The 27,996-nt window shown below is 52.2% G+C and overlaps 11 protein-coding genes across 11 annotated transcripts; 9 read left to right on the top strand and 2 right to left on the bottom strand.

The window, feature by feature from the left end:
* Nucleotides 1-1,222: 1,222 nt before the first annotated feature.
* Nucleotides 1,223-3,677, top strand: AYL99_00259 (calcium/proton exchanger; the record flags this gene model as incomplete). Its single annotated transcript, XM_018831775.1, has 2 exons — nt 1,223-2,032; nt 2,094-3,677. 2 exons carry the CDS (start codon nt 1,223-1,225, stop codon nt 3,675-3,677), a joined length of 2,394 nt encoding a protein of 797 aa, XP_018697654.1.
* A 1,263-nt stretch (nt 3,678-4,940) lies between these two features.
* Nucleotides 4,941-6,887, top strand: AYL99_00258 (hypothetical protein; the record flags this gene model as incomplete). Its single annotated transcript, XM_018831774.1, has 5 exons — nt 4,941-5,080; nt 5,169-5,387; nt 5,439-5,551; nt 5,602-6,194; nt 6,252-6,887. The coding sequence occupies 5 exons, from the start codon at nt 4,941-4,943 to the stop codon at nt 6,885-6,887; spliced, it is 1,701 nt and encodes a 566-aa protein (XP_018697653.1).
* A 1,245-nt stretch (nt 6,888-8,132) lies between these two features.
* On the top strand, nt 8,133-8,779 carry AYL99_00257 (hypothetical protein; the record flags this gene model as incomplete). Its single annotated transcript, XM_018831773.1, has 2 exons — nt 8,133-8,325; nt 8,505-8,779. 2 exons carry the CDS (start codon nt 8,133-8,135, stop codon nt 8,777-8,779), a joined length of 468 nt encoding a protein of 155 aa, XP_018697652.1.
* Nucleotides 8,780-9,785: 1,006 nt separating this feature from the next.
* AYL99_00256 (hypothetical protein) lies at nt 9,786-11,095 on the bottom strand (the record flags this gene model as incomplete). The annotated part of the gene is made up of 5 exons (XM_018831772.1): nt 9,786-10,569; nt 10,616-10,742; nt 10,786-10,800; nt 10,847-10,994; nt 11,054-11,095. The coding sequence occupies 5 exons, from the start codon at nt 11,093-11,095 to the stop codon at nt 9,786-9,788; spliced, it is 1,116 nt and encodes a 371-aa protein (XP_018697651.1).
* A 1,350-nt stretch (nt 11,096-12,445) lies between these two features.
* On the top strand, nt 12,446-14,053 carry AYL99_00255 (hypothetical protein; the record flags this gene model as incomplete). Its single annotated transcript, XM_018831771.1, has 3 exons — nt 12,446-12,669; nt 12,724-12,873; nt 12,925-14,053. 3 exons carry the CDS (start codon nt 12,446-12,448, stop codon nt 14,051-14,053), a joined length of 1,503 nt encoding a protein of 500 aa, XP_018697650.1.
* A 1,090-nt stretch (nt 14,054-15,143) lies between these two features.
* Nucleotides 15,144-15,980, top strand: AYL99_00254 (hypothetical protein; the record flags this gene model as incomplete). Its single annotated transcript, XM_018831770.1, has 1 exon — nt 15,144-15,980. The coding sequence occupies one exon, from the start codon at nt 15,144-15,146 to the stop codon at nt 15,978-15,980; it is 837 nt and encodes a 278-aa protein (XP_018697649.1).
* A 206-nt stretch (nt 15,981-16,186) lies between these two features.
* AYL99_00253 (hypothetical protein) lies at nt 16,187-17,233 on the bottom strand (the record flags this gene model as incomplete). Its single annotated transcript, XM_018831769.1, has 1 exon — nt 16,187-17,233. One exon carries the CDS (start codon nt 17,231-17,233, stop codon nt 16,187-16,189), a length of 1,047 nt encoding a protein of 348 aa, XP_018697648.1.
* Nucleotides 17,234-19,626: 2,393 nt separating this feature from the next.
* Nucleotides 19,627-21,872, top strand: AYL99_00252 (hypothetical protein; the record flags this gene model as incomplete). The annotated part of the gene is made up of 9 exons (XM_018831768.1): nt 19,627-19,707; nt 19,759-19,777; nt 19,825-19,959; nt 20,076-20,371; nt 20,426-20,632; nt 20,687-21,186; nt 21,265-21,365; nt 21,462-21,700; nt 21,780-21,872. The coding sequence occupies 9 exons, from the start codon at nt 19,627-19,629 to the stop codon at nt 21,870-21,872; spliced, it is 1,671 nt and encodes a 556-aa protein (XP_018697647.1).
* A 649-nt stretch (nt 21,873-22,521) lies between these two features.
* Nucleotides 22,522-23,443, top strand: AYL99_00251 (hypothetical protein; the record flags this gene model as incomplete). Its single annotated transcript, XM_018831767.1, has 2 exons — nt 22,522-22,838; nt 22,918-23,443. 2 exons carry the CDS (start codon nt 22,522-22,524, stop codon nt 23,441-23,443), a joined length of 843 nt encoding a protein of 280 aa, XP_018697646.1.
* Nucleotides 23,444-24,447: 1,004 nt separating this feature from the next.
* AYL99_00250 (hypothetical protein) lies at nt 24,448-26,795 on the top strand (the record flags this gene model as incomplete). The annotated part of the gene is made up of 2 exons (XM_018831766.1): nt 24,448-26,039; nt 26,099-26,795. 2 exons carry the CDS (start codon nt 24,448-24,450, stop codon nt 26,793-26,795), a joined length of 2,289 nt encoding a protein of 762 aa, XP_018697645.1.
* Nucleotides 26,796-27,330: 535 nt separating this feature from the next.
* On the top strand, nt 27,331-27,969 carry AYL99_00249 (hypothetical protein; the record flags this gene model as incomplete). The annotated part of the gene is made up of 2 exons (XM_018831765.1): nt 27,331-27,397; nt 27,506-27,969. 2 exons carry the CDS (start codon nt 27,331-27,333, stop codon nt 27,967-27,969), a joined length of 531 nt encoding a protein of 176 aa, XP_018697644.1.
* Nucleotides 27,970-27,996: the final 27 nt, after the last annotated feature.

Below are 27,996 nucleotides of genomic sequence, written 5' to 3'. Positions count from 1 at the left end.
CTCAATCGCCCTAATTTCGTGCGCGTAACCATCTTTCAGCCCAACTGGATCCAGCTTTCGGCTCGTCCTTTCCAGGGGTCACCACTTGTGTGGGAGGCTTCTTACAGTGCAAACCCTGCGTTGAACGCCAGCTGAAAGAAGACAAACGGCTGGTTAAACCATTCAGGAGCCTTTGGAGACTACTTTCTGGGAGAGAACTGCAAACTGAGTACTTCATTCCCACACTTCCGTACCATGCTTTCTCCTTGGGCTCCCCGTATGAAAGTATGGGGATAATTTCCAAAGCCTAGTGAAAGCCACCGGAAAGCAAAAATGACATATGTAGAGGACTGGTCAGAGCGCCTGCAAAGGGTAACAGTGGTATCCTATTTTTTTCTAGCAATATGTGATATAGCGGCCACCTCAACACTATGTGAGACTGTCATGCTGTACTCTTTTCTTCCCCATTAAGTAAGTACGAGAGATACGCTGACACCGGCCGCTTAGCCAAGCTTTTCGTTCGAATGATAAGCCTCCCGGAAAGGATTAGTGGGCCGCATGTTTAGATAATCCGATCCGAGTCCTTTTCCAGGCTGCGATCATTCGCAAACAATGATCTTAAACCGCATGAACCGTGAAGACACTTTGTTCTGGCAATCGAGCAAACAGGATACCACTCTCGAACACCTGATATAAAAGGCAGTGCCTACAAATCCCTGTTTGTACACGTACATCCTGCCCCTCTTATCATCGATTCAAGGTCCAAAGTCTCGGCATACCTCATCACGAGTTGCACATGCAGTGACACGACTCCATCTCCAAAACGCGGATCGTGAGCAGCCAACAGCAAACCAGGAAACGGGCGAGGTGCGGGCACCAGAGCCTTGAAGCCACCAACCGAAACAGCCAGGTCCAAGAACCAGCTCCACTGCCTTACACAGCCACTCCCCTCGCCGCGTCTTACTGGAGGATTCCTTGGATTCTGTCCCGGCACGCCTAGAATACCCAGCCCCAGCCCCGGTGTTGGCCACCGAACCACGACATACCTCTCATCTCCCACGCTTATCCCGCGACTGGCCACGCCTGCGTACTGCTGCCTTTTAGCTCAGGTCGTCCTCCCCGCCTCTTTGCGCCTTTCCCTCTCAAACCTTCCAATATCCATCCCCCTTTTGGTGATCCTGCTTTAACAGCAAGTCTGTTACACCTCGTTCATTATTTTCTTCCAACGCCCACTCATCCGCCGATGGTCGACTCCGCCGACGAGCCTCCGCTGTCAAGTCGTCTAATCTCATGGGCTAAGACCAAGACTCCCTCGGCGTCATCCTCTCCTACTCCTCATCAGAACCCCCCGGACCCTTCGGACCAATCTCCTCCCGGGCGACATCGTCCAGACACTCGCCGACAAGATGCTGGGAGTAGCGCCTCTGCAGCTGGTCCTGCAACAACCACAGAGCGTTCGACTGCTGGAAGATCGGATAAAGAGCAACAAAATCCATCAATTGTGGACGAGAAAGGAGATGGAACGCAATCTTCCTCCCTAGGAAATCCGGCTCCCAAGGACAAAGCGCCCTTGGTCAATCGTTTCTTCCGCGATGTCAAGCGCATCCTCTTCTCCAGCTGGGTCAATTGGCTGCTTGCCTTTGTCCCAGTTGGCATCATATTGGGGATTATCGTCGACTGGATGGACAGCCGGGTTGTCAGCCCAAGCGCTGTATTTGCCATCAACGCAGTCGCCATTATTCCCCTGGCCTCCCTTCTGTCGTATGCAACCGAGAGTGTCGCCATTAAACTAGGCGACACCATTGGTGCTCTTCTGAACGTTACCTTCGGAAATGCCGTTGAGTTGATCATCTTCATCATTGCTCTAGCAGCAAAAGAAGTGCGCGTGGTCCAGGCCGCCGCCCTAGGTTCGATCTTGTCCAATTTGCTGTTGATCTTGGGCATGTGCTTCGTTGCCGGTGGTCTTCGATTCCGGGAACAACTGTACAATTCAACCGTGTCTCAAATGAGCGCATGCCTGTTGTGTCTGAGCGTCATCAGTCTCCTCTTGCCGGTAAGTGTCGGAAAAGAAAACCACCGCATATCTCTAGTACACCCAACTAATCAGTGTGCAGACAGCGTTTCATGCTTCCTTTTCGAGCACTGTCACGGCGGACCACGTGGTGTTGAAGGTCTCAAGGGGCACCAGCGTGGTGCTCTTGTTGGTCTACCTCCTTTACCTCCTGTTCTCGCTTAAATCCCACTCCTTCATGTACCAGAGTACCCCTCAACATCTAATTGACGAGGAGTCGCATCCGGGAGTCCTCGCCGACATACTCAACTCCAGTTCCTCGAGTGACTCATCGAGCTCAAGCGACAGCGACACAGATTCCAGTTCTAACTCGAACACGACGACCAAACGCATCAAACGCGCACTCCGCCGCAAGCGGCGCAAGTCAACTTCAAGCACCAAGGACAACGCCTCTGTTGTGACATTCACCAGAAGTTCATCCATGCTCACTGGCCCCGGCGGCTCGATGATCCAGGCTACATCTCTCACTTCGGCGGAGCTGGAGCCCGTCTTTAGTGGCGACGAGGCTGACATCGACGGAGAAGGAAGGACAACTCGCCATCGCACTCGCACACACACTGTTCACTCACGCGACTTTGAAACCATTCAGACCGATCAAACCTCAGAGAAATCCAGGAGACGCCACCGAAAGTCCAAGAAGTCCAAACGCGCCAAGAAGGACAAAGACAAAGGGAAGAATAGGGAATCAGAAAAAGAAAAGGAGCCCATTGCTGAGACGGTGACTTATGAGAGCACCCTATCGACTGCGGACACGCTAAAACCACAAGTTGGATTTGCCTCGGACATCCAAGAGATCCCTAACGATGGCAATGTGAAGCGATCGTTCAATATTCGCAACATCTCCGAAGCTGTAAAGCCTGCATTCACCTCTGCCAATTTCCCTCACCACCAAGCCACCGGTAGGCCTCTCGCAATCCCTATTCGTCCCACTTCGCAGCCGCGAGCTGGCCCTCGGCCCGTGCGTCGAACTGCTTCAATGCCGGATATTCTTCGTCCTACGATTTCGAACAACCGCTTAGTGCCTACGATATCTGCACCGGCTCAGCATGATGCACCGTCATTAGACAGTACTGCTGAGGTTCAAGCGGATGATGTCGTGGAGCCTCAGACGCACTTATCCCGCACCTCTGCTATCGTCCTGCTTCTGGCGACCACAGGGCTTGTCGCTTTATGTGCCGAGTTCTTGGTAGGTAGCATTGATTATCTGATCGCCAACAGCGGTGTCAGCCAAGCCTTTATTGGTCTGATCATTCTTCCCATTGTCGGCAATGCTGCAGAGCACGTGACAGCTGTGACTGTTGCCGCCAAAAACAAGATGGACCTCGCGATCAATATTGCTTTGGGCAGCAGTATCCAGATTGCACTCTTTGTCACTCCTCTGATGGTCATTCTGGGGTGGATCATCAAGACAGATATGAGTCTGTATTTCAGCCTTTTCGAAACCGTCAGCTTGTTCGCCAGTGCCTTTATTGTCAGCTTCCTCATGATCGATGGCCGCAGCAATTACCTGGAGGGAGCGTTGCTCATTGCAGCATACGTTATCATTGCTGTTGCTGCCTTCTTCTATCCCACGTGTGATTTGAGCTCGGCGAGCGGTCCCCTCGACGGCACTAATCCTGTGTGCTAAGATTTCACACCAGGACGACTGGCCATCTTTTGAGTAGGACTGGGAGAAAGCAGGCAGAGTATGAGGCCCTTATTTCTCCAACTACATTCGTTTAGATTGGTTCTTGGGGAACGGAGGGACGGACAGGCTTGGAGTGACAGGTTGATTCACATTGAGGGAGATGTCGGGTTTTATTCAACACACATTCTTTGCTGGGGAGAACGAGTTCATGATCAGCTTGACGGTGTGCTTGCTGCCGCTCTTCTGCGGCCACTTGCAGCTGCTTGCAATTTATACGATGGATCACCACTACTTTGTGGTCATATTTGACTAACTCATACAGAATATGACTGGTATGGCTCAGGGCGCATGACCCGAACATACGTCTTCACAACGATCGTCAATCTGCTCCAATGTCTTTCTTAAGTGTAATCCTTATCTGCATGATCTTCAGTGCTGCCTTACACCTGTGAAATGACCTTGTGGAGTGACGAGGTGAGGCCTAAGGCCACCAATGGCCGTAAAGTAAGATCGATCGAGCTTCATTCCACTCACTTCGTCAAATCAGTCCAAGAATCTCTTTCACCATCTTTGTTTCATGCATTCCGCTCTCCAGCTACAACACACCAGAAAAGTCAACTGCTTCGGATAGGTTTACTGCTTTGGCCAGCGCTGGTGCAGGGACCAGGGCATGCAGTGTAGCCTGGGGAGCCACAACGTGGGATGAAGCTCCACAAGCCCGCAGCTATCGGCGCTTCAGGCATGGTTTGCCTCTCCCGTTAGCATCTGTGATCTTCGGCGTTGGGGAACCACGGAGCAGGTTGTGGAGGCCGAGAAATGCTTATCATGACATCGTCTTGGTTCTTATCTTCAGCGCCTTCTGTGAGTGGCAGCTACTGATCCCCTGTGATGCTTCGAACCACTTGGCTTTAAGGGCGATACGAACATCCTGCAGCTACCCTGGACTGGCATCCCGACAACGCTCTATTGACTCGTGTCACGCAGAACTCCGATGGTCTATCTCTCTCCTCGTTCGTGGACGATGGCACCATGCGGTTTCCAGGTTACTTCATCGCACGGCGTTGGTTTGGAGGCGAAAGAGCAGGTCTTTGAACCTGGTTGAGCACAAGTTTCCCCACCATGCGACAGATTGCACAAGGGGATTAAATACGTCCATATTCCCGAACTTGTGTCCCGGGTACTGCGAGACTTGTCTCGTTTTGCCGAAGAGGCGGATTTTCAAGCAGCAGAACGACTTCAGTTTTGGTCGCTGACCCTGTTACCATGGCTTCCATACCTTCGGACACCAAAGGCCGAAGCCTCAGTACGGCGGACGTCAACCCTCCGTCCGAGCGCCGTGGATCCCTTGTCGTCGATACCGCGCTGGCGAGCGAAGAAGATGCCGCGGTTCTCGCAAAGATGGGGTACGTCACATCTTCACGAATCACTTTGACTCCCACCGCATTCTATTAGGGCCGAAGAAGCCACACAGACTGATTGTTGAATTGATAGGTACAAACAAGAACTCCGCCGGAACTTCAGCATGCTTGAAGTCTTCGGGATTGCCTTCGCTATCATGGGATTGCTTCCGTCCATCGCCAGTACACTCTCCTATTCGATCCCCGCCGGACCTGTGGGCTTGGTTTGGGGCTGGTTCCTGGCTTCGGGCTGTATCTTCGTTGTCGGCCTCGCCATGAGCGATCTGGCAAGCTCAATGCCAACGAGTGGCGGGTATGTGGTTTCAGTCGGGCGTCCGTGCTCTTACAATTGACATATATCTAGGCTTTACTACTGGACTCATTATTATGCCTCACCGAAATGGAGAAACCCGTTGAGCTTTATTGTTGGATACAGCAATACTCTCGGCTTGGTGGGCGGTCTGTGCTCGATCGATTGTCAGCGTGCCCCAATATCTATTCCCCTCTAGCGACTAACTCGGTGACAGACGGGTTTTCCCTGATGTTTCTCTCCGTTATCGTGATAGCCCGCGATGGAAACTGGTCACCAAGTAACGGCACTGTCTACGGAGTCTTCATCGCCACCGTAGCCTGCCATGCCGCCATCGCTTCGACCATGGCGCGAGTCATGGGCAAAATGCAGACCGTGTTTGTCGCCATGAATTTCATCTTGATCTTTGCGACCATCATTGCCCTGCCAATTGGAGCGAACAAGCGCAACAGCGCCTCATACATCTTTACGCACGTCGAGAACTTGACTGAATGGCCTACGGGCTGGACCTTTATGCTCTCCTGGCTCAGTCCCATCTGGACCATCGGCGGGTTCGACTCGGCGGTCCACATCAGCGAAGAGGCCACGAATGCGACCAAGGCAGCACCACTGGGGATCCTGTTCTCGATCGGTTCGTGCTGGCTGTTCGGGTGGATCTGCTGCATTGTTATCGCCGCGTGCATGACGCAGGACCTGGACAGCATCCTGGGCTCGCCTTTTGGACAGCCGATGGCCCAGATCTACTATGATGCCCTTGGCAAAAATGGAGCTCTTGGGTTCATGGCCCTGTTGATGATTGTCCAGTTCTTGGTGAGAATTTGCAGTGTTTCCGCGCCGAGGAGGATTCTGTTTTACTGACGTACTCAGATGGGTGTTTCGATCCTGGTCGCCGCTTCTCGTCAAGCATGGGCCTTCTCTCGAGATGGAGCGTTGCCTTTCTCCAGATTCTTCCGTCACATTTCCAAGAAATTTGGCTACATCCCCGTCCGCACGACGCTTGGTTGCGCCACACTAGCAGCCGTTCTTGGTCTTCTCTGTTTGATCGCCCCGGCCGCGGCTGCGGCTCTATTCTCCCTCGCTGTTGCGGGCAACAATCTCGCATGGGGCACTCCAATCCTCTGCCGTATTATCTGGGGCCAAAAGAAGTTCAGCCCTGGGCCGATATATACTGGCAGAGCTTCGACCCCCCTGGCCTGGGCCGCCGTCACTTTCCTGGTGTTCGGCATTCTGCTGTGCATGTTCCCTGTGGGCGGGCCGAACCCGACTGCCGACAGCATGAACTATACGTGCGTGATTAACTCGGCAGTGTGGGGAGGCGCTTTGCTCTATTATTACATTGACGCTCGCAAATGGTTCCGCGGACCGCAGATCACTATCGATCTGGCCCAACTTACCGAGGAACAGGCGGCGGCGTTGAGAGAGGAAGGACTCAAGGAGGAAGGAGGGAGCGCTGTGCTCGGTGGTGGGAGCACCAGCGTCTCTGTCGACACGAAGCACAGCTGAGAAGGCACGTTGGGTTGCTGGCATTTTATCCTAGAGGACACAAATGTCATATCAGTAGCATAGTCAGCTATCTACAAAGACGACAGCTCGGGCATGCTATTGAGACTGCCTGATGTACGGAGCAGAACAGGTCATTACTGAAACTACTTATGGAGATTCAACACATATTCATGGTGGAGTCTCATCCAATCTTGATTGCCTCCGCCCTTCGTTCCATGGACGAGGCTTGGGAAGTCAATTGCGGTGTGGCCAGCTCTGTCCACCTTCAACATCAGACAACGGCACACTGACACCAACACTTGTCACGACTGCACTAACGGAGACATAATCTGCGTATACATGCATCGACAACGTATCCCAATCAGTGTTTGCCGTAGAGTGGGCAATATTCACCCAACCATGTTCAACTTTCCCAAACGGTCACGTGCATTTCCCTGGTATTCTGGCGCACCCCCTTTTCCACCGAGCCTCGCAGGTTTTATTGAGTGGACCAGCCACCGACACGACACATTCACACATTGTTCGTGGACCGTGAATACTTGACGAGCCTCAGTGGGACTGTGACAATGGCGAAAACCATTCACTTCATTTTGCAGAACAACGGATCCGCCTTTTGGGACGACATTAGGACGAAAGTTTCATTCATTGTTCCCAAACGACGAACTCTCCTCCTCCTGTGGGCTCGTTATTGACACATTAACGAGCCAGCTACCCTGGACCGTATTTAGAAGTTCAGGACAATAATATCTTGTTCTACTAGATTTATTCCCCCCCTCCCATTGAATTAGAAACAGAAAATTACTTCCATTGACTTGCATCATATATACAACATGTACAACTCGATTCCTTTTTCTGATACTCCTGCTTGCCTCGCAGTAACACACCTCCATTGAACTTGAACTTGAACGCTGCATGTTCTTTCTCCGTCTTCTTGCTCTCTCTGCTCTGTACAGAAAAGAATCTTTTCTTCCGCTCAAGCTCAAGTTCAAGCTCGATATCAATCCCAGGCACAGTCTCGGTCTCAGTCTCAAGTTTCAGCGACATCGATTCTTCTCTCTGCTCCACTCTTCGTCCTCGGGTAAATTCCGAGACCTGCCAGCTCTCTTGCACTCCGACATCCAGGGTCTCTCTTGCCAAGCCAGCCCTTGAAAGATTCAAGTTCCCAGTTCTCAGCCCTCTTGACCACATTCATACACATCACCTTCCCAGATATTCTCTCGTTAAGGTCATCAGACATCCGACACAATGGCCAATTCCGAGGCGTACGCAATCTTCTACCCCGAAGCAGATGGATATCTCTTCTGCAGTTCTCTATTTGCCGGTACTGAGAGAGCCACGTCGATCGTGCGCTCTGTTGTCGACAACCAACTATGTCCGCAAGAACATCAAGCCCACGGCGGCGTCGTCTCAACACAAGAGAGGCATCTGCTGTGCCGGAGTCAGTCTCTATCGCCCGCACGCGCGGATCGTCCACACAAAAAACTTCATCGTCCTTCCTGCCACCCATCCCCGCGTCAACGAGTTCAAGTCTCCGTCTGCTCTTCTCCTAATGCAATGGCGGCACTCTCGAGTGCTTTATCACCGTCCTCGAATGCGAACGTATCCTCTGCCCGGAAGTCCTGGTGTGGCACGTCCTAGACCAGCTCCTCGAGGGAATTGGGCACCTCCACCGCGGCAGCCCATCCGCTTCCCACAACGACTTGCACCCAGCCAACTTCTACCTCCACTTCCCGACTCCGGAGAGCAGGCTCCCGGAAGTCTTCATCGGAGACCTCGGCCTGTCGCGACCCGTCGATGAGAGCGTGCTGGAGGTGATCGGAAACCCTCCCAAGCGTCGATTGAGAAATCCCAACAGGGTTAGACAAGAGGAAGAACAGGCCCGGCGAGTGTAGCAGAGCTGAGGTACGCCGGCATCGCTCCTGAACGTCTCCCACCACCGCCCGCACCACGCACTATGTAGATTCAGTGTATGATCGAAGACCTTAAGAATATCCACTCCATGATGGTTGCACTGCGACTGAATCGCGATCAGCCTCCCACCACCGCGGCACGACGCTGCAGTATCTCTGTGCTCGGCACAGAAGTCCTGCCCTCCACTGTTGGCTGATCGAGCAATAGTTTAAGGGGCGAGAGACAAGGGGGTCAGGTACACCCTACTAGTACCTGCTCTACGAGGTAGTAAGTCAGTGAATGCACGGAGTACACGATTGGGTACAGTGACTGACCGCCTCTTTGATGCCCAACTCCCAGCAGCACCCTTTGCCATATGGCCTAACCGGTTCTTTCCCTCTACGGAATGATCAGGGAGATTGCCTTACGATAGGTTTGCAGCAGTCCGCTCTGCTGCTCGTAAGTGATCGGTGCTAACCAGCGTGGCTTGTTCTCTGTCAACACCAAACTCGCTAATCAAGACGAGGCGCCTTTAGTGTCCAGACTGATGCTGTTGCCAGGATTTCCCCGGGCCGCTCAAGCCGTCGGCTGTCGATCTTACCAGCGCGCTCCGCTGCTTCGCCGGCTTACTAAGTACACGAAGTCTGAGCTTCTCGAGCTAGTTAACCGACGAGTCGAGGCATGCGGGCTGTGGTTCAAGTTGACACGTTCTTCCCCCGGCTGGGCCTCAATGAGGCCACGAGGTCGAGGAACGACCTTGATATGTTGTTCCCAGCAGAAAGAGCTATCCAAGTAAGTGACCGGATAGTGGACACTCGCTGCCTCTTAGAGAGAAGCGCACTTCAATCACATAGGAGAACGTTGTACCGTCATTCTCAATCAAGTTTCGGCCCTAGATTGACACAAGTTTCGCAGAATAAGTGCATGCCACTAACCGGGGAATGTCCTAGAAAAGAAACGAGATTTTTATTCCAGGGCGACACATCCAAGAACTAATACCCTGGCGATCTAGGCCGCCGAACCAGACGATGCCAACTTCCTCATCTCTACAAGCCCCTCCCCAGCAATGGGATACGCCTCGAAAGTTACTTCCAATCCCGCTAAAGCCGCCATCTGCTTCCACTCTCGACTGCTCCTGATTCTGCCAGCGTACAACTGAATCATCGTGGCGTGCATCTTCCCATAGGTGGAATTTTTTGGGAACTCGTGGATCAGCATGCGGGAGTACGGCGCCATCGCATCTGACACCTTCTTCATCAGCCTCAAGGCTTCGAGGTCTGACAAATTATGGTAGATGTGTGTCAGGCTGTACACGAGAGCCCCGGTGACGGGCTCGGGAGACTCGTCCTTAAAGTCCCAATGCTGAATTGTCACTTCATCAGCGTTCGTTTGTTCGGGGTGGTATTCTTGCAAGATTAGATTCCCCTTCTTCAGATGCGGGTACGCTGCCTTTACTTCCAGAAGCATCTCTCCTCGTCCGCCCCCAATATCGACGATGGCGATTTTGTTGGCTTCGCTCTCCAAGACAGAGCCCAGATCATATCCAAAGGATTGCACCCGGTCCGGCATGGTGCCAAAGCGGCCAAATTTGCCTTCCATGAAGGATGAGAAGCTCGGCATACGTCCTTGCATGTGCATTATCGAGTAAGTGTGCTCATTGACAAATCTCTCCTCGCCAATCAATTTGTATCCATATTGCGTGGGTGTTTTGTTCTCCTGGAACGGGTATTCGAATCTGGTATCTCGAAGTTGTTTCATCAAGAAAGCTGCCGACCAGAGAGGCTCCGTCGTGCTTCTAAGATTAGTACTCGAGATGTTATCCGGGCTGTTTCACTTACAAATGCAGCATGCCATGCAGAGAGGATGGCACAGCCACCATGTGAGTCGTGATGGGGTTAACCTGGTATGTTGTATCATCAACCAGGTCAACGAGGCCCAGGCCAGCCATCGCGTACATGGTGTCCTCTACAGACGTCAGACGCGCTCTAGTCTTCGACAATGTGCAGACCTGTTAGCCGCAAACCTGGGTTCACGTCAGCAAGACCTCATCAGTGCAGCAAATTTCATACATAACGGTGAGAACAATTTGGCTTCATCGCTCCTCTCAGCATCGGATGCTTTGGTTAGCTCTTCGGCTGTGGCAATCGGTCCAATTCGATTGAGCAAGGGGAAGAAATTGAAATGAACAGCCACAGGTATGAACCCGAGGGCTGCAATCTGTGCACATAATTGTTACTCCTGGCCCATGTATCTATCCTAGGCCTAGGTGCTCTTACTGCGGTCACCGTAGACGCCAGGACTGCCCCTGGATCGCTCATCTTCGTTGGATTCGATGAGAGTGCCGAAGACTGTCAAACAGGAATTCAATAGACTGAATGCAGCAGAACGTCCTACTGAGATTGGGGAGTGGCAGCGGTTTCTTCCAAGGCTGGATGTACCACCCTCCAAAAGCGGACAATGCAATGTTTCCTTGCTAGGTGCCTGCGGTATGATGAAACTTCGTTTATGTTGATCATGGCGATGGGCCTGTCAACGCCTCGTCCTTTTGCTTGAACAGCAGCTGTTCGGTTAATTGGGTCTCTGAATCTTCCCCACCCGGGGAAGGATACCGCGTATTTCCGCACGCCACAGTCGGTAGCTTCCGGGTGATACACAGTACTATGGCGATAGTTGGCGGTACGAAGGAGAAGACTAGGGCGAGCGGGCGGGCCGTGGGCTGATCTTCCTCGCTTATCCCTCAGTCTCCGGAGCTTGCCCGACCTTAACTCTACCAGAGCACAAGAGTAAAGAACACGCTGTGTCAGTTGATTAAGGAACTATCATGGATCTTTTTCCGGCCACGAGTATCATCTATTCTCCTTGCCACCAAGTGGACGCCAATCTTCTGATACAGTCTGCATCCGGCCCTCCTAGGAGAGACTTCGTGTGCTCCAATGCCTGCTAGGTGGCACCCTCGCCGGATTTTACATATCCTTGCAAGACTCCTCGCCGAGAAGCAAACTATCGTCCAAGTTCCCAGCTAGCAGACTTGTCATTGGAAGCATCCATGCAACCTGAGGCCCACTATGCTTTGTCTCGCTTTGCAGACCCCGAACCTCTACGCCGGGCGTTCAGGTATTACCTTTGTCTTATCATCCTCCCTAAGCACTTTGGCGCGTTCCGTTTCCCCTGGCGCTGCATTCATATGCATGAGTTCAGGACTCTAGGGCGGGCCGGTGGCCGGATCTGCACCATGCTGCCTTGAAACGATTGTGTATCCAGGGTTGCTTCGAGACGGCTCACGCACCTACCGGTTCTTGGCTGCCAGCTGTTCAACTCCTGGTCAGGGGGGTCGAGCCTGTCTGCCCTGTTAACCCCCATGGCAAGCCAGGCATGTCTTTGGTCTACGCGAGGTGGTGGAGATGAGGCCCAATCTGGTGCCTCCGTGATGAGATCGAGCCCTTTTCAGGTCTCGACCTGCCCTCGTCTCCTGCTACACATGGAGCACTAGCTGACCACGTTGTAGACGAGCTTGTGGCTTCCTAGTTTCTGAGAGCGTCTGGAATTTTCGACTTCTGGAAATATCTTTTTCATTGTGTCGTCCTGCTTTCATTGACACTCAGCTGCTTACCGCAGTTTTATATTTCAGTCGGAACAGGTTGTATTCCCTTTCGCATTCTGTATTAACGATGAGTGCTCCTTCATCTTCGTCTGGCGTTGGTGAGAAGCCGCCTACATCCGAGAAGAACGTCAATACCGAGACCACAGTTGTCCCCCTTAACAATGAAAGCCATCAGCCTAGCGTCCTCGACGGGCTGGGTTCAGACGACAGTCAAAGTCCCCAGAATTGGAGTCCGTGGAAGAAGCGACTTGTGTTTCTCGCGTTGATGTCCAGCTCGATACTTGCTGACGGGTATGTCTCTGGTTCCTTGTCAATATTCTGACTGAAACTGACTCCTCTTGAAAGAGGCATGACCTGGGGTGCAACTCTCGTGGCTCCTCAGGCTATTGAATGGCACACCTCCATCACGCACTCCGCCACGTCTCTCAACTATGGTATCCTACTTCAAGGCTTTGGCGGCATATTTGCGGTGCCTTTTATCGACGCGTACGGCCGGTCAGTTATTTGAAGACAATTCCAGTTTCATGTTGCTAATTCTCCTTGCAGCCTTCCCGTCTGGCTCTATCCACAGGTTATCACTCTCTTTGTCGTCCTTGGCTGCGTTTATGCCCAATCATGGTCCGTTTTCACGGCGTTACGTGCCCTGCAGGGCCTCTTTGGGACAGTCCCCCAAGTGATTGGTCTGCCAATTATCCATGACATGTACGCTCCGCACGAATGGCCACGGTACATCAACATTTGGGGAACCACGTTCCTAGTTGGTCCTTTCCTCTTCCCTGCTATAGCGGGATACATTTTGGAGGGCACCGGTTCCTGGCGTGACTGCTTCAAAGTCCTCACGAGTTTCTACGGATTTTCCACACTGATGATCCTGGCATTCGGCTATGAGACATACTACAACCGGTCGGCAGGCGTCCAGCAAACCAACCGCATCAAGTCGTTCTTAGGCATTGGCAACACAAATCTGCCCAAGGCACGGACACTCTCGGAGTCGACCATCAATATCATCAAGCTCACCTTCACCTTCCCCCTCCTCCTTGTCGGTCTTTCCACCATGATCAATTTCACATGGCCTATCGGAATCACCACAACTGTTGACTCTTTTGTCCGAGCACCCCCTTATCTCTTCGGGAATGTCGCTGATGCTTCCATCCGCTTTGCCGGTGTCATCGGTGCTCTTTTGGGATTCTGCTTCGGATACTTTTTCAACGAATGGATCTACAATGGATCTGGTGGGAAACGCAAGTCGCACTGGCGAAGTGAATACCGACTACATGGCGTGTGGTTCCCTATCGGCAGCATGGTGTGCGGCTTGCTGACATATGGTCTCACACTCAATTACGGGAAGAGCTGGGTTGGACTGGCATTTGGGTGGGCTATGGTGAACATCGGGTTGGTGGGCACCATGGTTGCTATCACCGCTTTTGCTCTCGAGAAGTATCCCACGCACTCTGCAGTGGTGTCGGCCATTATCAACATGTGGCGCACTTGTGGCGGGTTCGCCGTCGGATATTTCCAGCCAAGCTGGATCGCGAAGGATGGCGTGGCTGCAGTCTTTGCCACCCAGGCCGCCGTTGTGGCTGTCTGCGCCGTCATTCTCATTGGAGCAACCATCTGGTTGGGAAGACGTGCTGCAAATCGCAAGACTGCGGCAGATGTCACTGGTGAAGCGTGAATGGTGTTTCTGTGATCGATTCAGAACAGCGAGAAAAGCAATATTCACGGGGATTTTGGTTTCGATTGTATCCGAATGGCGAAGTCTCCGGCGAGCGAGGATGTTCTAACCACGGGGGAGAAATATAGAGAAACATTCGATGGGCGGCGAAAGAGGATTGGAGGGTTTTTTTTTTCATTCCAATGCCAGTCTTCTGTCGTCAGTCGAGACATTTACTGGTTCTCTTTTGCCCATTTTAAACAATCTACATGTCCAAGGGCAACATCCACGAAACGGCCAAACGAGCCGTATCTCACAGTTGGTTTGTTGGACTGGTGTATTTCAGTAATTTGACCTTGATATCTACTGTACTCGCACGCTATGGCACAAAGACCAGGGGCGTATAGATGAGTCAAAATGCTCCATGTAGGGGAGAGGATGGATTATGCACTACTGAACGACGCATGCAGGCAGGCCGCTTTTGCAGCTGGGAAGTCCTCAATGCTAGACAGAGGTATTGAAATGACAGTGACACAAATGACACGGATATGAGAACGGCTTGGAAACAGCCGTACGCTGGGCTGACCACTCGGAATAGGTTCCGAATATGCTCCTTTTTTGGCTTGTCGGAACGACTCCCATTCGTTGCAGCTTCCACCACCGCACAGTCACACCGTCACTGTCGTTGAACATGAAAAGAATGCTTTGCGGGACAAAATATGGTTCTCTGCTGGTCGTGGTTGGGCATCGCTTCGCCCACAGATGCGTTTTCAGCCGCACTCGCTGCGGCACTGATCACTCCGATGGGCTCCTTGTGCGCCCTGTTTCTGTTGTCTGCTCCGCAAGCCCTGCTTCCCCAGATTTTTGTGATTGGGCCCGGCGGGGAACGTCGTCATAACCTCTCTGCAAGCCATGTACTTTGTGGCCTGGACAGGTCATCCATCCGAGCACTGGGGAGCAATGTCGGTCTCGAAAGCATCGACCGGGATAATGGAGATATATTGGCCCAAGTTGACCCAGGAAGAAATACTTGCACCTCAAGCCTTGCACTTACACACTTCACTTGATCCTAACTTGCTTCTACTAGTGCTATCTACGCGGCACCAAGCTCATGGCTCTGACCATCGCCATCCTTGGGGCAACAGGAAAGACAGGCCGTGAGGTGCTTGAACGACTCCTCCCACGGCCAGACGTGAACATTCGGGTCTACGTCCGGTCAGCCTCAAAGCTCATCGATCTATTTCCATTGCTGTCGTCCAATCCGCGCGTTTCCATCTTCCAAGGACCACTCGGAGATGTCGAAAATATGCGCAAATGCTTGTATGAGGCCGAACATATCATCTTCACGCTTGGCGAGAATGACAACCTCCCAGGCGTCAGCGTGGTCGAGGACGGAGCCAAGACAGTCGTCGCTGCTCTGTCGGCGTTGCGCAACGACCAGGATATAAAGCAAGAATGGCGTCCCCCGCGCGTGCTGGTGCTGTCGTCCGCGACATGGAATCCCACCCTGGCCGCCGTGCGCCCCGCCGTGATCCACTGGGCGATCAAGACTGCGTTTTGTCACCCGTATGCCGACCTCCAGCGTGGCCAGGCGATCCTCCTCGCCGCCGCACCATCGCTGCTCAGCGTTCTGCTCGTGCAGCCCAACGGGCTGATCGAGGACGAGCCCAGCGGGCACGAGATTAGCGTTGACCGCGCCACCTTGACTGTCACGTATGGCGACTTGGGCGCCGCCTTCGTCGATTTGGTGTGCATGAGGGAGTTCGACGACTTGCCGGCCGTCGGAGTCTCGAGCAGATGCGGCGACAACGCCCTGAAGTATGGCCCCATTCTGGGATACAGGATTGTGAGGGGCTTGTGTGCGACCTACATCCCAGGGTTTTGGCACGTACATAGACTTGTACTTTCGGTGGTCGCGACGTTGTCCTTCAAGAGGAAGTCGAGCTGACAGTACAAGTGGCGATAGCTCAGTGACTCAGACGGATCTGACAGGGAGATTCTTGACGTACACTCGGACTGGGATCGAACCGGCAATGTCACTACTATCATAAATCCGATCTCTCTATCAGTTTGCTCTTGGCGCCCACTGCGTACCATGCATTGTTTCCTCGAAGCTGTCTCGCATGGAAGTCGGAATCAACCCAATTTTTTCGTCTAAAAACCCTTCTTACACGCTTCGGGGAACAATGTGTAGCCAGCCCTGGAATAAAATTCCTTCGCACCATCGTGGAGAGGGAAGGGGGCCTGTGCTATCTTCTTGGGCTCGAGGGGATAACTCAACGGACTCTTCTCCGGCGCCAGATGCTTGTACTGTCCCTCAATCAAGTGCCTCGTCTCAACCAGGCACCACGCAAGAAGGTAAGCCACCTCTCTGGGCATGTCGTCTCTGGCCAATATTACGAAGTCTGAGAAGTCCAGCGCCGGCAGCTCCTGGGTAAGGTTCTTCCAGAACCCGGCTGGGAGGGAGTTCGTCCGCATGCCCAAAGTCCGGTATAGGGCCTCCAAGGCCTCGCGCTCGGCGGGGAGCGGGACAAGTTTGTCACTCTCGATCAGCCCGCTCCACCACGGCGTCATGATAGCTTCTTGGAGGAGAGCGTCTGCTTTACCCTCCTCGATCAGCGCCACGCATTGCTCGGGCCTCTGGGCGGTCAGGATGGTTCCTCCCCACTCGTTCACCAGGGTGGCCTTGGAGATGCCGTGAGCGTTCAGAAATTCCTCAGCCACGAAGCCGATGAAATTGGTCCCGTCGTTGACCGAGGTCGCCAGCCGCAGGGCGGGCTTTCGCTCTCGAAGCTCCGCGTACGTCCGGACGCCGTGCTTCGGGTCCAGGGCGAGGACCATGCGGTCGTTCTGGGGAAGTACGCCTAAGGCGCGCAAGTGTGGCATTGGCGTCGGAAAGGGACTTTCTCCCGTAAGAGCCCTCTTCAATAGCGCGGCGGGAGTAGCGATCGCCAAGTCGGCGGCCCCTTCGTGCAGCTGCTTCAGCGCATCGAGCCCTCCGTCGCGCAGACTCCAAATCAACGTCCGGCTCCCGGGCCCAGCGCGGTCGCAGAACTCCTGCGTCAACCACGAGCAGATCCGGTGGAAGTTGGCGCCGCCCCAGTCGCCGACAAAGCGGAGCGTGTAGGATCGGAGGAGTTTGGGTTCGTTCTTGTCATTGACCGTGAGGCCTTCCATTTCGGGGACCGAGGGCGTAGACATGGCTTTGTGTCTTTAGATCTATTGCTCATCCGGAGAGTAAGAAGGGCACCAAGGAGATGAAGCAGACTTTCTGACCGTGAAGGATCAAGATTTGAAGTAGCCAGTACATGGGAAAGCGACAAGGGGCTTACTTTGAAGTAAAATAATACGGGGTGTTCCGGTTCCGGGAGAGTGTGTCAAGTGACAGCCGATTCCTGGTGGGTATCCGGCTTGGTTGACAACCAGTGTTCGCCTATTGCGCCGATAGTTATGATCTGTCCACATTGAAGCGATGCTATATCATATAGTATGGTATATAGTATTTGGCCTGATCTACTTGAAGTTGTAATTGCTAATTCGCGGATATGAATATCCATATCGCACGTTCGCCGTTCTTTTCTCTCAGCAAGGCACACGAATTATATACCAGGAATCTTATGTATGTTACAGGAGAGGGAGCTTTCGGTTGTGCCAGCTTTGTGACCAACTACAGGCCCCACAACGTACTGAATTGCCTCAAATTGCGCTTCATAGGTGTTCCATCTCCTATCTATGATGTTGCGAAGCACTATTAACCAGGCAAGGCCAGCGACCTCTTGATTTGGAACGTGCATCCTGGACAGACTCCTGCATTCTCACGCAGCTGGACCATACTATGATGTGGTCTGAATGTGTGGTTAAGGTCGTCCCATGGTAGCATTCAGCTCGAAAATATCGCTTCCCGGGTAATTTCCACCAGGGAAACGCTGGAGAAGGCCCCACAGGTTGAATATGTGCACCAGAATGATGTTGAGTAGAATAGGGGGGTGGTTAAGCCTCACCTCGTCGTATATGGTTTATTGCATCCGAGAAGTGGAGGAAATGGCACTACGTGCCAAGGAAAAAGGCCATATGGGACAGAGTGCGTTCTTGCGTAGCATAATTCTTCCTAGGTCCCGCAACTCACCTTGGAACTGATAATGGTCGTATCTGTTGGACCCGGTCGGCGACGGATGCAGCTGGAGATCTGTGATTGTCCCATAGGGACTCTTGCGTGTCAGTCGGCTTCAGAGGTGCCGTTTCCGGGTCCGGTGGGGGTATACATTGTCCAGTCGGAGACACATCCTGCTGTCCCATCTGCAAAGGAGGATATGCCCCAGATCGTATACACCGGATCAGTGACAGACTAATGAATGGTCCCACAGAGTATTGTTTGAAAGCAAACAGTCAAGTCAACAGAGTCCCAATTCGCAGATCCAAGGGGTTCCGTAAGCCGTAGCGGATGGGTGGCAAGGAATTACCCTACAGTATGGTAGTCTGTGCCGCTTCTTCGAGAAAATGCTCGGTGGCTTCTTAGTTCCTTCTCACATCGGTATGTCTCGAGCTACTGCTATGCCTGAAGGAGTGTTCTTACCAGTCATGGTGTGACCATGGATCAAAGAACGAATGTTAGCGGATGAATGAGAGCTTCGGCGTCGGTCTTTGGCCGGGCGCGGAACACCAGGCCCTTTACCCTGCTGTGACAAGATAGCGACCAACCTGCCTTTTTTGGCCACAAGTCATCCCTATTCCGAACCTGTTGATGGTTTCAACAGCCGGTCTGAATGATACAGGAGGATGAGATGCTCCACGTGAGCTGAATTGCCGAACGAAATAGGAATAGCGTTGCCCTTCGGCAAAGCTGCCTTTGGTGGTTCCCCCTTGCAATGCGTCCACAGACGACGACATGCAACTGCAGCGGTGTCAGCGACAATATGTAGCTCAGTCGTTGGGGTTTTCGATCACACTTCACATCTGAACCTCCCAAAGAAGAGCCAACGCCCCAGTCAGAGCCACATATACAATGACATCGTTCACTCTAGGCGGGCCCAGCCTGGGCCGGATGCCGGGCATGACTCGGCGATCCGTGGCATGCAATCACTGCAGGGCCCGAAAGATCCGGTGTATGGCACAACGTCTAATGGCCGAAGAACCAGGTTGCTAAACATTCGATAGGCAATGGTGGCATTCCATGTGACAACTGCTTGGATAGAGTAGAAGAATGTGTCATTCCACGCAGGCGACGTCCGCGTATCCAAAGCATCCCCAGACCAGATGACTGTATCGCTGTGCAAGGAAACAGCAGTATGTCAGAATATTCTACCAATATTTGGCTATACCTTCAAGTGGCATAATACATTGACTAACAAAGCCATCCAGTCGGCTGCTCTGGAGTGGATGTAAGTATCGAGCCCATAAACGCAGTAGGCAGGATTCGACAAGCCTCTGTCCAACCGCAGCCATCGTAGCAAATTATGAAAACACATACCAAGGATCCAACTGATATTCCTCAGAATGATGTATTGGCACCTCCCCAAAGCCAGGATATCCTTATGGTTCCAGGATTGCAACAACTCATCTCAACGTCACAAGAACCCGAAGGCTCGAGAACAACAATGCAGTATGAGTATGAGCAAGCCATCGACGTGTTTAGCGATCAGAATCCTGGAGATAACAGTCTCTACGCTGCAGACACGGTAAGTCACTAACCAGTAGACTCTCTCCAATAGCACTGATTGTTCGCATAGATCAATTTTGAGTGTTATGGTCCGTCAATTTGTTTCGATCTAGAGCAAAATATTGATATATAATAGGCCCGCGCTGTATGATGTCTTTCTACACCCAGTCTGCAGTGGACTGGATGGATTCGAAAGTAAAGTCGCCAGAGTATTCCAGCACTGTGAAACGTCTCATGCTGGAATCGGCTCGAATGCTCAAAATGAGCCGCGGTGTGTTATCATCGCCCCGAGAGCCAGAGCCTGCTGCAGAAATTGCATGGCAATATACAAATGGCAAGTCTTGTTGAACTCTGTCTACGGCCACTTCATGCTGATACGTCGCCCAGCTTATTTTGAAGAGGGAATAGACCTCGCTTGGGGCTTGGTCGACCGCACGCTGTTCGAAACTCGACTCCATGCGCACTTTAGTGGCGTTAATATCCCGGTCGCAGACGACACAGGCTGGTACGCACTACGGAACATCATCTGGGCGCATGGGTGTCAGATTGTTCTTTCCAAAACTAGGACCTTCCATGAGACGTTAGAGACCTCATGGGCTCTTTTCCGAAATGCACTTTCTGTGCATACCGAAATCGTACTTCTACATCCTTCCTTGATCGGTGTGCAGGCTCTCATCTCAATGGTAATTGCCATATTTACTCAACCCTTCAACTATGAGTCTAACTAGCGTGAATAGGCGTACTTCAGTGAAGGCATAGGTGAATTAGCGTTGCAGTATACATTATGTACGGACGCTCTACGACTTGCGTGCTCGAAAGGCTTCCACAGACAGCCCTCTCCCTCTTGGAAGATTCCACCACACGAAGTCGAACATAGGAACTGGACATTCTGGTCCATTTATTGTCTGGAGAAACAGCTTTGCTCCCGATCGGGTCGCCCATCGGTACGTTTCTCATGGTTTTCGAACTACCTTACTGAATTCCTCTGACTGTGGTAGATGATGGACGATGATGAAATAGATTGCCATGTACCTCAAAATGCTCTTAGCGGACGACCAAACGATACTCTATATTGCAACACATTGGTCAAAATGATGCAATTGTCATCTACCGTCAGAAAGCAGCTTGCGAGTGCGCGCGCCCTCAAACAGTCGACCCAGCAGCTGGTTCAAGCCATTCGCGGTCTAAAGAACGATCTCAAAGAACTCAAGTCATCGGTCAAGCAGGATATTTGTCTTGACAGCGCAATTGACGTTGCTCGACTACCAGGTGGTCTGACTTTACGCCAGGCACAATCGCTTCAATCTCATTACTTCTGCCTGGTGCTTGATATTAACACCCCTTTGACCTATCCTTGGCTAGGGATCTACGCCTACCTAGCGGATACCGAGGAGGCCGCCTCTGAAATGGATGCTTCGCATGGCGAGGTGGCCCAGATTTCGCGTTCTGCTATCATGGCCACCAGACAGATCAACATCCACGGCAGTTGCTCAGCTCTGTAAGAGCCCTCTCCTATGCCTATCTGCTTTGCTTAGTCGGCAGGATTGTTGTCTGGTACATGCTAACCATCATTCAGAGTCACACGATATGCACCGATGTACAGTTTTGTCAATCTCTTCCTTCACATTTTACGGGATTCTACTTTGTCTGCCGCTCCATCAGATTTATTGCTCTTAGGTATGTGTTCGGACCAAGTTTGTTCTGGCTCGGCTCAGAATGATTGCATCTCTTTATCGACGACAGATAAAGGGAACTGACAAGCTTCTTGAATAGAGGTTGCACTAGGCTACTTCTCCAACCTCGAATATGTTACTAGTTTCCGGCTGCCACGTCTTTTTGTGAGAGAGATGTGCCATTATGCCCATCTTGCCATAGAGCATAAGGATGGCATCCAAGTGAATAGTCTCGAGCAAACACCCAACCGGGAAAGCGAGGCAAATGAAGCTCCTCAAGCTGCGGATCTAATCATCGCTCCAGAGGACCTAAACTACCCGAGTTCTCATCATGCATTCGTAAGTTTCCATAAGGAATGGCCTGCTCCTCTACTATCGCCCTTCCCAATCATGCATAATGCTGATATAACATCTGCAGGAGCATGATTTCTCTGGATTCCCTCTGGATGAAGACCTTGAGACGTGGAATACTCTTATTCCGTTCGAGGAAGCCCCGGGCTCGATTTTCTAAGCCTCGACCCAGGCATCAATCTCTATCTGTCGGAGCACCTTCCATGAGCACCAGTGTTCCCCGAGAGTGGTGGAAGACGGAGCTCAAAATGAAGGAGTTTCAATAGTTCCAACTCCTCATCTTCAGAGAAATGAGATGGGAGGGAGTAAGGTAAGGAGAATTTATAAGCCTGAAGCCTTAAGCGCAACGAGTTAGGATCGCGGACTTAGCAGGGTCGTGCCAGTTTCGATTACACTGTGTTATTTCATTCAGGCTGTTCTCGGCCTATTGACCTACTGATTCGCCCACTGCCTTCGTGGATACTACTCGAGATCTTCTTATACGGCGTTCCGAGTTCACAGCTGGGCTCGAGAGGCGGTATCTTGCAGAGAGGGAAAGAGACCCACACGCCCTGTCGGGATTTCCCCAAATGTTCGGCACAATACTGCCTTCGTCCTGGACAACAGCTAAAGGATTCTAACAGCAGACTGCATGTCCGGCCTCTGGGTGAGATGGTTACAAGCCGGACCTTCCATCTTTGACCTCAAACTATAAAGTCTTCTGTCAGGCCAACTTGCTGAGACTATCTTGATCTAAGAAGGACTTCTGCACAGTTAAATTTCTTGGTGAGAGAGACTTCTACCTCAAGATTCAGAAGGTCCCTCTTTACATGGCTCCGCCTACCGCCATAATCACCGGTGGCTCATCCGGTATAGGGGATGCCCTGGTACGGTACCTTTGCTCCTTGAAATGGAGGGTCGTCATCGCAGACATCAACCCTCCAAAAGAGTCTTTACTGGATACTCTATTCATTCGAACCGACATTGCCTCATGGGATGATCAAGCCGAAGCATTCCGGCAAGCGTACGCCTGGAGCGGACGTCTCGATTTCGTCGCATTGAATGCTGGAGTCGACGGTGGAGAGGAGATATTTAGTACGCTGTCCTACGAAGCGGACAAGCTTCCATCGCAGCCGAACGCTAGACCGTTTGATGTGAACATCACGGGAACGCAAGTTTCATGAATTATGCTGTCTTTGTGGTCGCGCTGACTCTTCATGCTTCAGATACTATGGCATCAAACTTGCGACTCATTACATGACCATCTCAAGCATAGGCGCCGGCAAGCCCAGCCCTGGTGGTAAGATAGTTATCACGGCATCTGGAGGGGGAATATTCCCCATACCCATCCTCCCCCAATACACGGCCAGCAAGCATGCCCTGGTCGGGATGGTCCGGGCTCTAGGAAGAAATGAGGCTTCGTCCAAGGTCAACGTACGCATCAACGCCGTCTGTCCTGCCATCGTTGATACCCCTGGCGTTCCACGGAGCCTGCTGAGCAAACTGCCATCCGATCAAATCACACCAATGAGCACCATAATCCGATGTTTCGATACCTTGGTGGATTTTGCACATGCTAGCGACGAGGACTGGGTCCAGCGAGGAAAGAATGGCGAAACTCTGGAAGGCAATGGGGAGGAATTGATCTGGCACCATCCACCAGAGCCGAAGGGTGGTAAATTTTCGCGGGAGACCGGCGTTCTAGCAGCCGCCCAGGCGTACAAGGAGAGAGCTGCAAAGGTCGAGATGTGAGCCCACGAGCACGTCCCTTGTCCAAAAGGGATACGACTATCTTGATAAGGCGAAGATCTCAATTACTATCGTCCTTTCGACTGGAATTGCACAAATGGGAATGCAATTTCGCATTATGATTGTGATTGCTTCCATGATACAGAAAGTGCATTTGTTGCCTCAACTTGTAAATACCTTGACCAAAGAAGGGAAAACGCCTACTTCGTCGCCACGGTGTGGGATACATAAGCCTTGACTCTTCGGAGTTGCCTTTCTGGGTCGGTATTTTTTGTGGCGCCCTCCCCGCTTCACAATATCGTGAGTCGAGCCAATGAGGGCACAGGAGAGTTCTCGATAGAAGTCGAACAGTCAGTCCCTCCGAACCAGTTGGGGCGAAGAAAATGGGGGTCCAGGGAGTGTTGGAGAGCAAAGGGACTTCATTATTAGCCAACCGCGACTTGATAAGTCGCGGGTTTACATCCATGTCCAACTCTCAGCATATCCAGTCCAAGTGACCAAGACTCAAGCCCTGACTTCTATATTCTTGCCAGAGGTAAGTATTCTCTAGCTTGAGCCCAAATGCTCGAAAGCCTCTGGTCATCCCACCCTTAATTGGCTCTTCTGCGGGAACATAGAGTCCTACAGGTCCCACATTGTGCGAATGCCTGTAAGCATATAGCCCATGTGTATCAGTCTTGCATGGTGCCCCCCAAGTTTTCTTCATAGATGCATCATACACAAAGCAAAGGACCAAGCTCAGGAATCTCTGCAAAATCTTGATATCTGGGGATTGCGAAAACTCCAACACAGATAGCACCCGTGCGACGTTGTAACCACCAAACGCGGTAGCCGTAGCACGTGCCTGGCCCGGCCTCCAACCAACTTCTTTCCGAAGTGCCAGCGGCGACATCTCAAGATCTCAACCAACTGAAGAGGCAATTCTGAACAGGCCATTGCTATTCGACAGTCTGTATGCATTGAGATGCAACCTTCGTGACAACTACATACTTCCCATTCGTGGAGCTATGCAAGCCGCAAGAATCAAGAGGCAGAAGGTGAGTGTGGCATGCCAACCGTGCCGTCTCCGGAAGACCAAGTGCGACGGCCGCGGACCCGTGTGTCAACCCTGCCAGAAAAAGGCCGGAATTGGCCTCATATGTACCTGGAACCTCAGTACGGCGGCTGCGCTTCCACCGCCATCTACAACTACAGGGCCTACCCAAAGAGCCGGAACACAGGCTCCGCTCCCAGCTCCGGCCACTTCCCTCGAGGGGTCTTGGCCACAGGGCGCACTTGCTCACGGAGAGCCACCTCCCGGTCGGACACAGCCCATTATCTATCAATCCACTCGTCACCCACCGCCTCATTCGCCGCCTGCGCCTGATTTCCAGCCACGCGATGCCGGTCAGCGTAGCTTTGCGAAGCTCCCTGGAGGTCAGGATGCCGCCCCGGGACCGCAACATGTATCTCCTTCCGAGCAGTCAGTCCATGCCATCATCGGCGCCGCTTTGGAAGAAGAGAGTGGGGCAGGCTTCTTTGGTAGCTCGAGCGCCGGAACTTTTATGCAAAGCGTGAAAAGAATGATCCAGCAGAAGGTCACTGGTGCCACGCAACCGGAACCCCAATCTCTGAACGAAAGCCCGCAACTTCGACACTTGCCAGCCTCAGGCAACCGGCAGATTATACAGAAACAGATTGACTACATCCTTCCATCTCGGCGTAGGGCAGACAATTTGATGTCTGTGTACTGGGAGTTCGTCCACGTTCTATACCCGTACTTGGACAAACTCCAAGTTCAAGAGGATTATGAGAAATTATGGAAAGGCGACACAGAACCTATTCATGATGAACGGTCTTTCCTCGGTCTCCTCAATGCTATGTTTGCACTGTCTAGCCAGCTGAATGAATCAACCCCGATCGAAGAACGAGAGCAGCTTGCTCAAACTTATTACCTAAGAGCGCGAGGCCTGCTGGATATTGTCGAGGGCGGATCAGTACGCTCTGTACAGTCATTCTTGATCCTTGCTCAATACTTTCAGAGCACTAATCAGCCGCATCCATGTTGGATGTTTGTTGGACTTGGTATACGCACTGCACAAAGCCTGGGGCTCCATCTACCAGAGACTAGTGGAGGTGCCACTGACATCCGAACACGAGAGCTCCTCCGCAGGCTTTGGCATGGATGTATCCTGATGGACAGGGTTATCTGCATGACGTACGGCCGCCCGTGCATGATCGGTCCGAAAGCAGCTGTCACAGTACCACTTCCCCTCGCGATCGAGGATGAGGATCTCATGCGCAGCCCTTCAAGAGGACAAATCGCCGACGTACAGCGATCATCAGAGGTCGAGGTCTACGTCTACTCACTTCAACTATACACAATTTTGCACGATGTGTTGTTCAATTTCTATTCTGTCAACTTCCAACAAATTCGTCCTCTGGATGCCGATAGATACTTCGGCTCTTTGAGCGAAGGGCAGTCCTCGGTATTTGAAATTGAACACCGACTGTTCAAGTGGGAGAACAGCATCCCCGACCACTTGAAGATGGCTTCGAGACCTCAGGGCGATAGCATACGATCTCAGCGATATCGACAGGCCGTTATCTTGCATCAAAGGTTCGCTCGCCACAAATAGTAAAGCTTGATTTGTGTGCCCGCTACTGACATTGTCATAGTCAACTGCATGTCCGCCTATTACTCTTAAGACCTGTTCTGTCCAGTTTTATCACCACCGAGTTCTACGACGGAGATCGCTCTGTTCCCTTAGCCAGCGCCTTGTCCCACAGAGCCTTCCTACAATGTGCAATTGTTTGTGTCCGCGTCGCGCTGGAAGTCATCCACATAATCTACCAAGAAAGGGGCCACAACGCTGGTGATGTTGGAAGTCTGGCAGCATGGTGGTATAACGTCCTTTATCTATACACGTCAGCAACGGTGCTTATTGCCGCTCGACTCAGCCCTGCCATCCTGGTTGATGTCTCTGAAGAATCGATCCTTGATGGCTGGCGCAAGGCCATGGAGATCCTCGATTGGTACAGCCCCTTCGGCACATCCATCCAGCGTCTCACGACGACTCTGCGTCTCCTTTCCGACGCCGTCCCGCAACAATACTCTCGATTCAGAGGAAGCTCCCAACAACTTCAACCGACAGTGCCGTCAGCAACTCAGAATCTCGGCCAGAGCTCGCCCTCCATGTACGCTTGGCGCCCGCCTGAGCCAGTAGACCACATGCCGGCGACCCTTGACGGTACAACAGGCGTCATTACTCAAGATGATATTTACCCCCTCATCAACGACTCTTTCCTTGATTTTGACTCGGTATTTGATCCCAACGATCTTTCTTGGCTTATGACGATTCCTCTGGATAGTTGACACCTACCGTCAGTGTAAGTGTGTGGTCAGAAATCCGGATGCGGCTCTGCGGATAATGCATCTACAAAACCTCAGCGGATCTCCGTGCTGTACACATCATATTCAATGCCAACCGCACTAATCAATCGGTGCAACCTTGTCAGACCATCGACGGAACTTTGAGGCCCTTGCTGAAATATTGGAACCGCCGAGACGATCAGGTGACCGGTGGAATGTGGTCCATGAGTCTGTAAGAGTAAAGGAGAAACCTGCAGGCATCTATTTTCATCACAGGGATTTGCAGAACGGCATGCTGGTGACGTTCTCCGCGATACCACACCGCCGGAACAGCCTTGTCTCTTCCGGAACCTGTTTTTATTGGAGGCGCCGGTCAAGCTCGGAGCCAATTCAGACCGAGTCCGGCCCTACCGGGAGGCCCCGGCGTCCTGCATATATAACATGTGGTAACTGTGGATTCGTCGTATAAGCAAATTTTCCGATTCTTGATCTTGAGGAGACAGTCACTGCATCCTGTTCTATCACCGGTCGTCGAGTCATGGAGCCTTCCAACTATATACGCGCAGCGAAAGTCATCGGTGTCACTGGAGCAGCATGGCTAGGTGGTGAGTACATACTCAATTGAGGAGTCCCAGCAATATATCAACACTCAAGTGCCTCACGAGTTCTTCGAGGTGTAACAGAGCATAAGTCTTACTAACTTCGAAACAAAGGCAACATTGCTGCTTTGTCTCTGATAGCTGTGCCAGCTCTGCGCCGCTCAGGCGTTGAGGCTGGTGTGCCATCAAGCATCCTCGCGAAACAGTGGCGGTTTCTCTACGACACCGGAAAAGCCCAGAACCCGCCCATCGCGACCGTCACCGCCGCAGCGTATCTCTATCTTGCGTGGTCCGCCCGTCGGATCGCGCCACTGGGTCAACTACCGCTTTACTACGGCTCGGCAGCGGTATTGACTCTGGGGATTGTGCCATTCACCCTCATCGCGATGCACTCGACGAACAACAGGTTAATGCAACATTCGGAACAAGCGGCGTCAAAAAGCGTCAGTACGCCGCTGCAACCGGCCAGTGACGACGAGGTAGACGGCCTCATTGCGAAGTGGATCATTCTGAACGGAGTAAGAAGTCTTTTTCCGTTGGCAGGAGGGATTCTGGGCATCATTGCCATACTGGGTTGATGGAAAGCAAGTTTTTTGCAGTAACCA

This window comes from Fonsecaea erecta, assembly GCF_001651985.1.
Source record: "Fonsecaea erecta strain CBS 125763 chromosome Unknown Scaff1, whole genome shotgun sequence".
In the NCBI taxonomy this organism is placed as follows: Eukaryota; Fungi; Ascomycota; class Eurotiomycetes; order Chaetothyriales; family Herpotrichiellaceae; genus Fonsecaea; species Fonsecaea erecta.
Note: the sequence above shows the minus strand (reverse complement) of the source record. Positions and strands in the feature narration are given on the sequence as shown.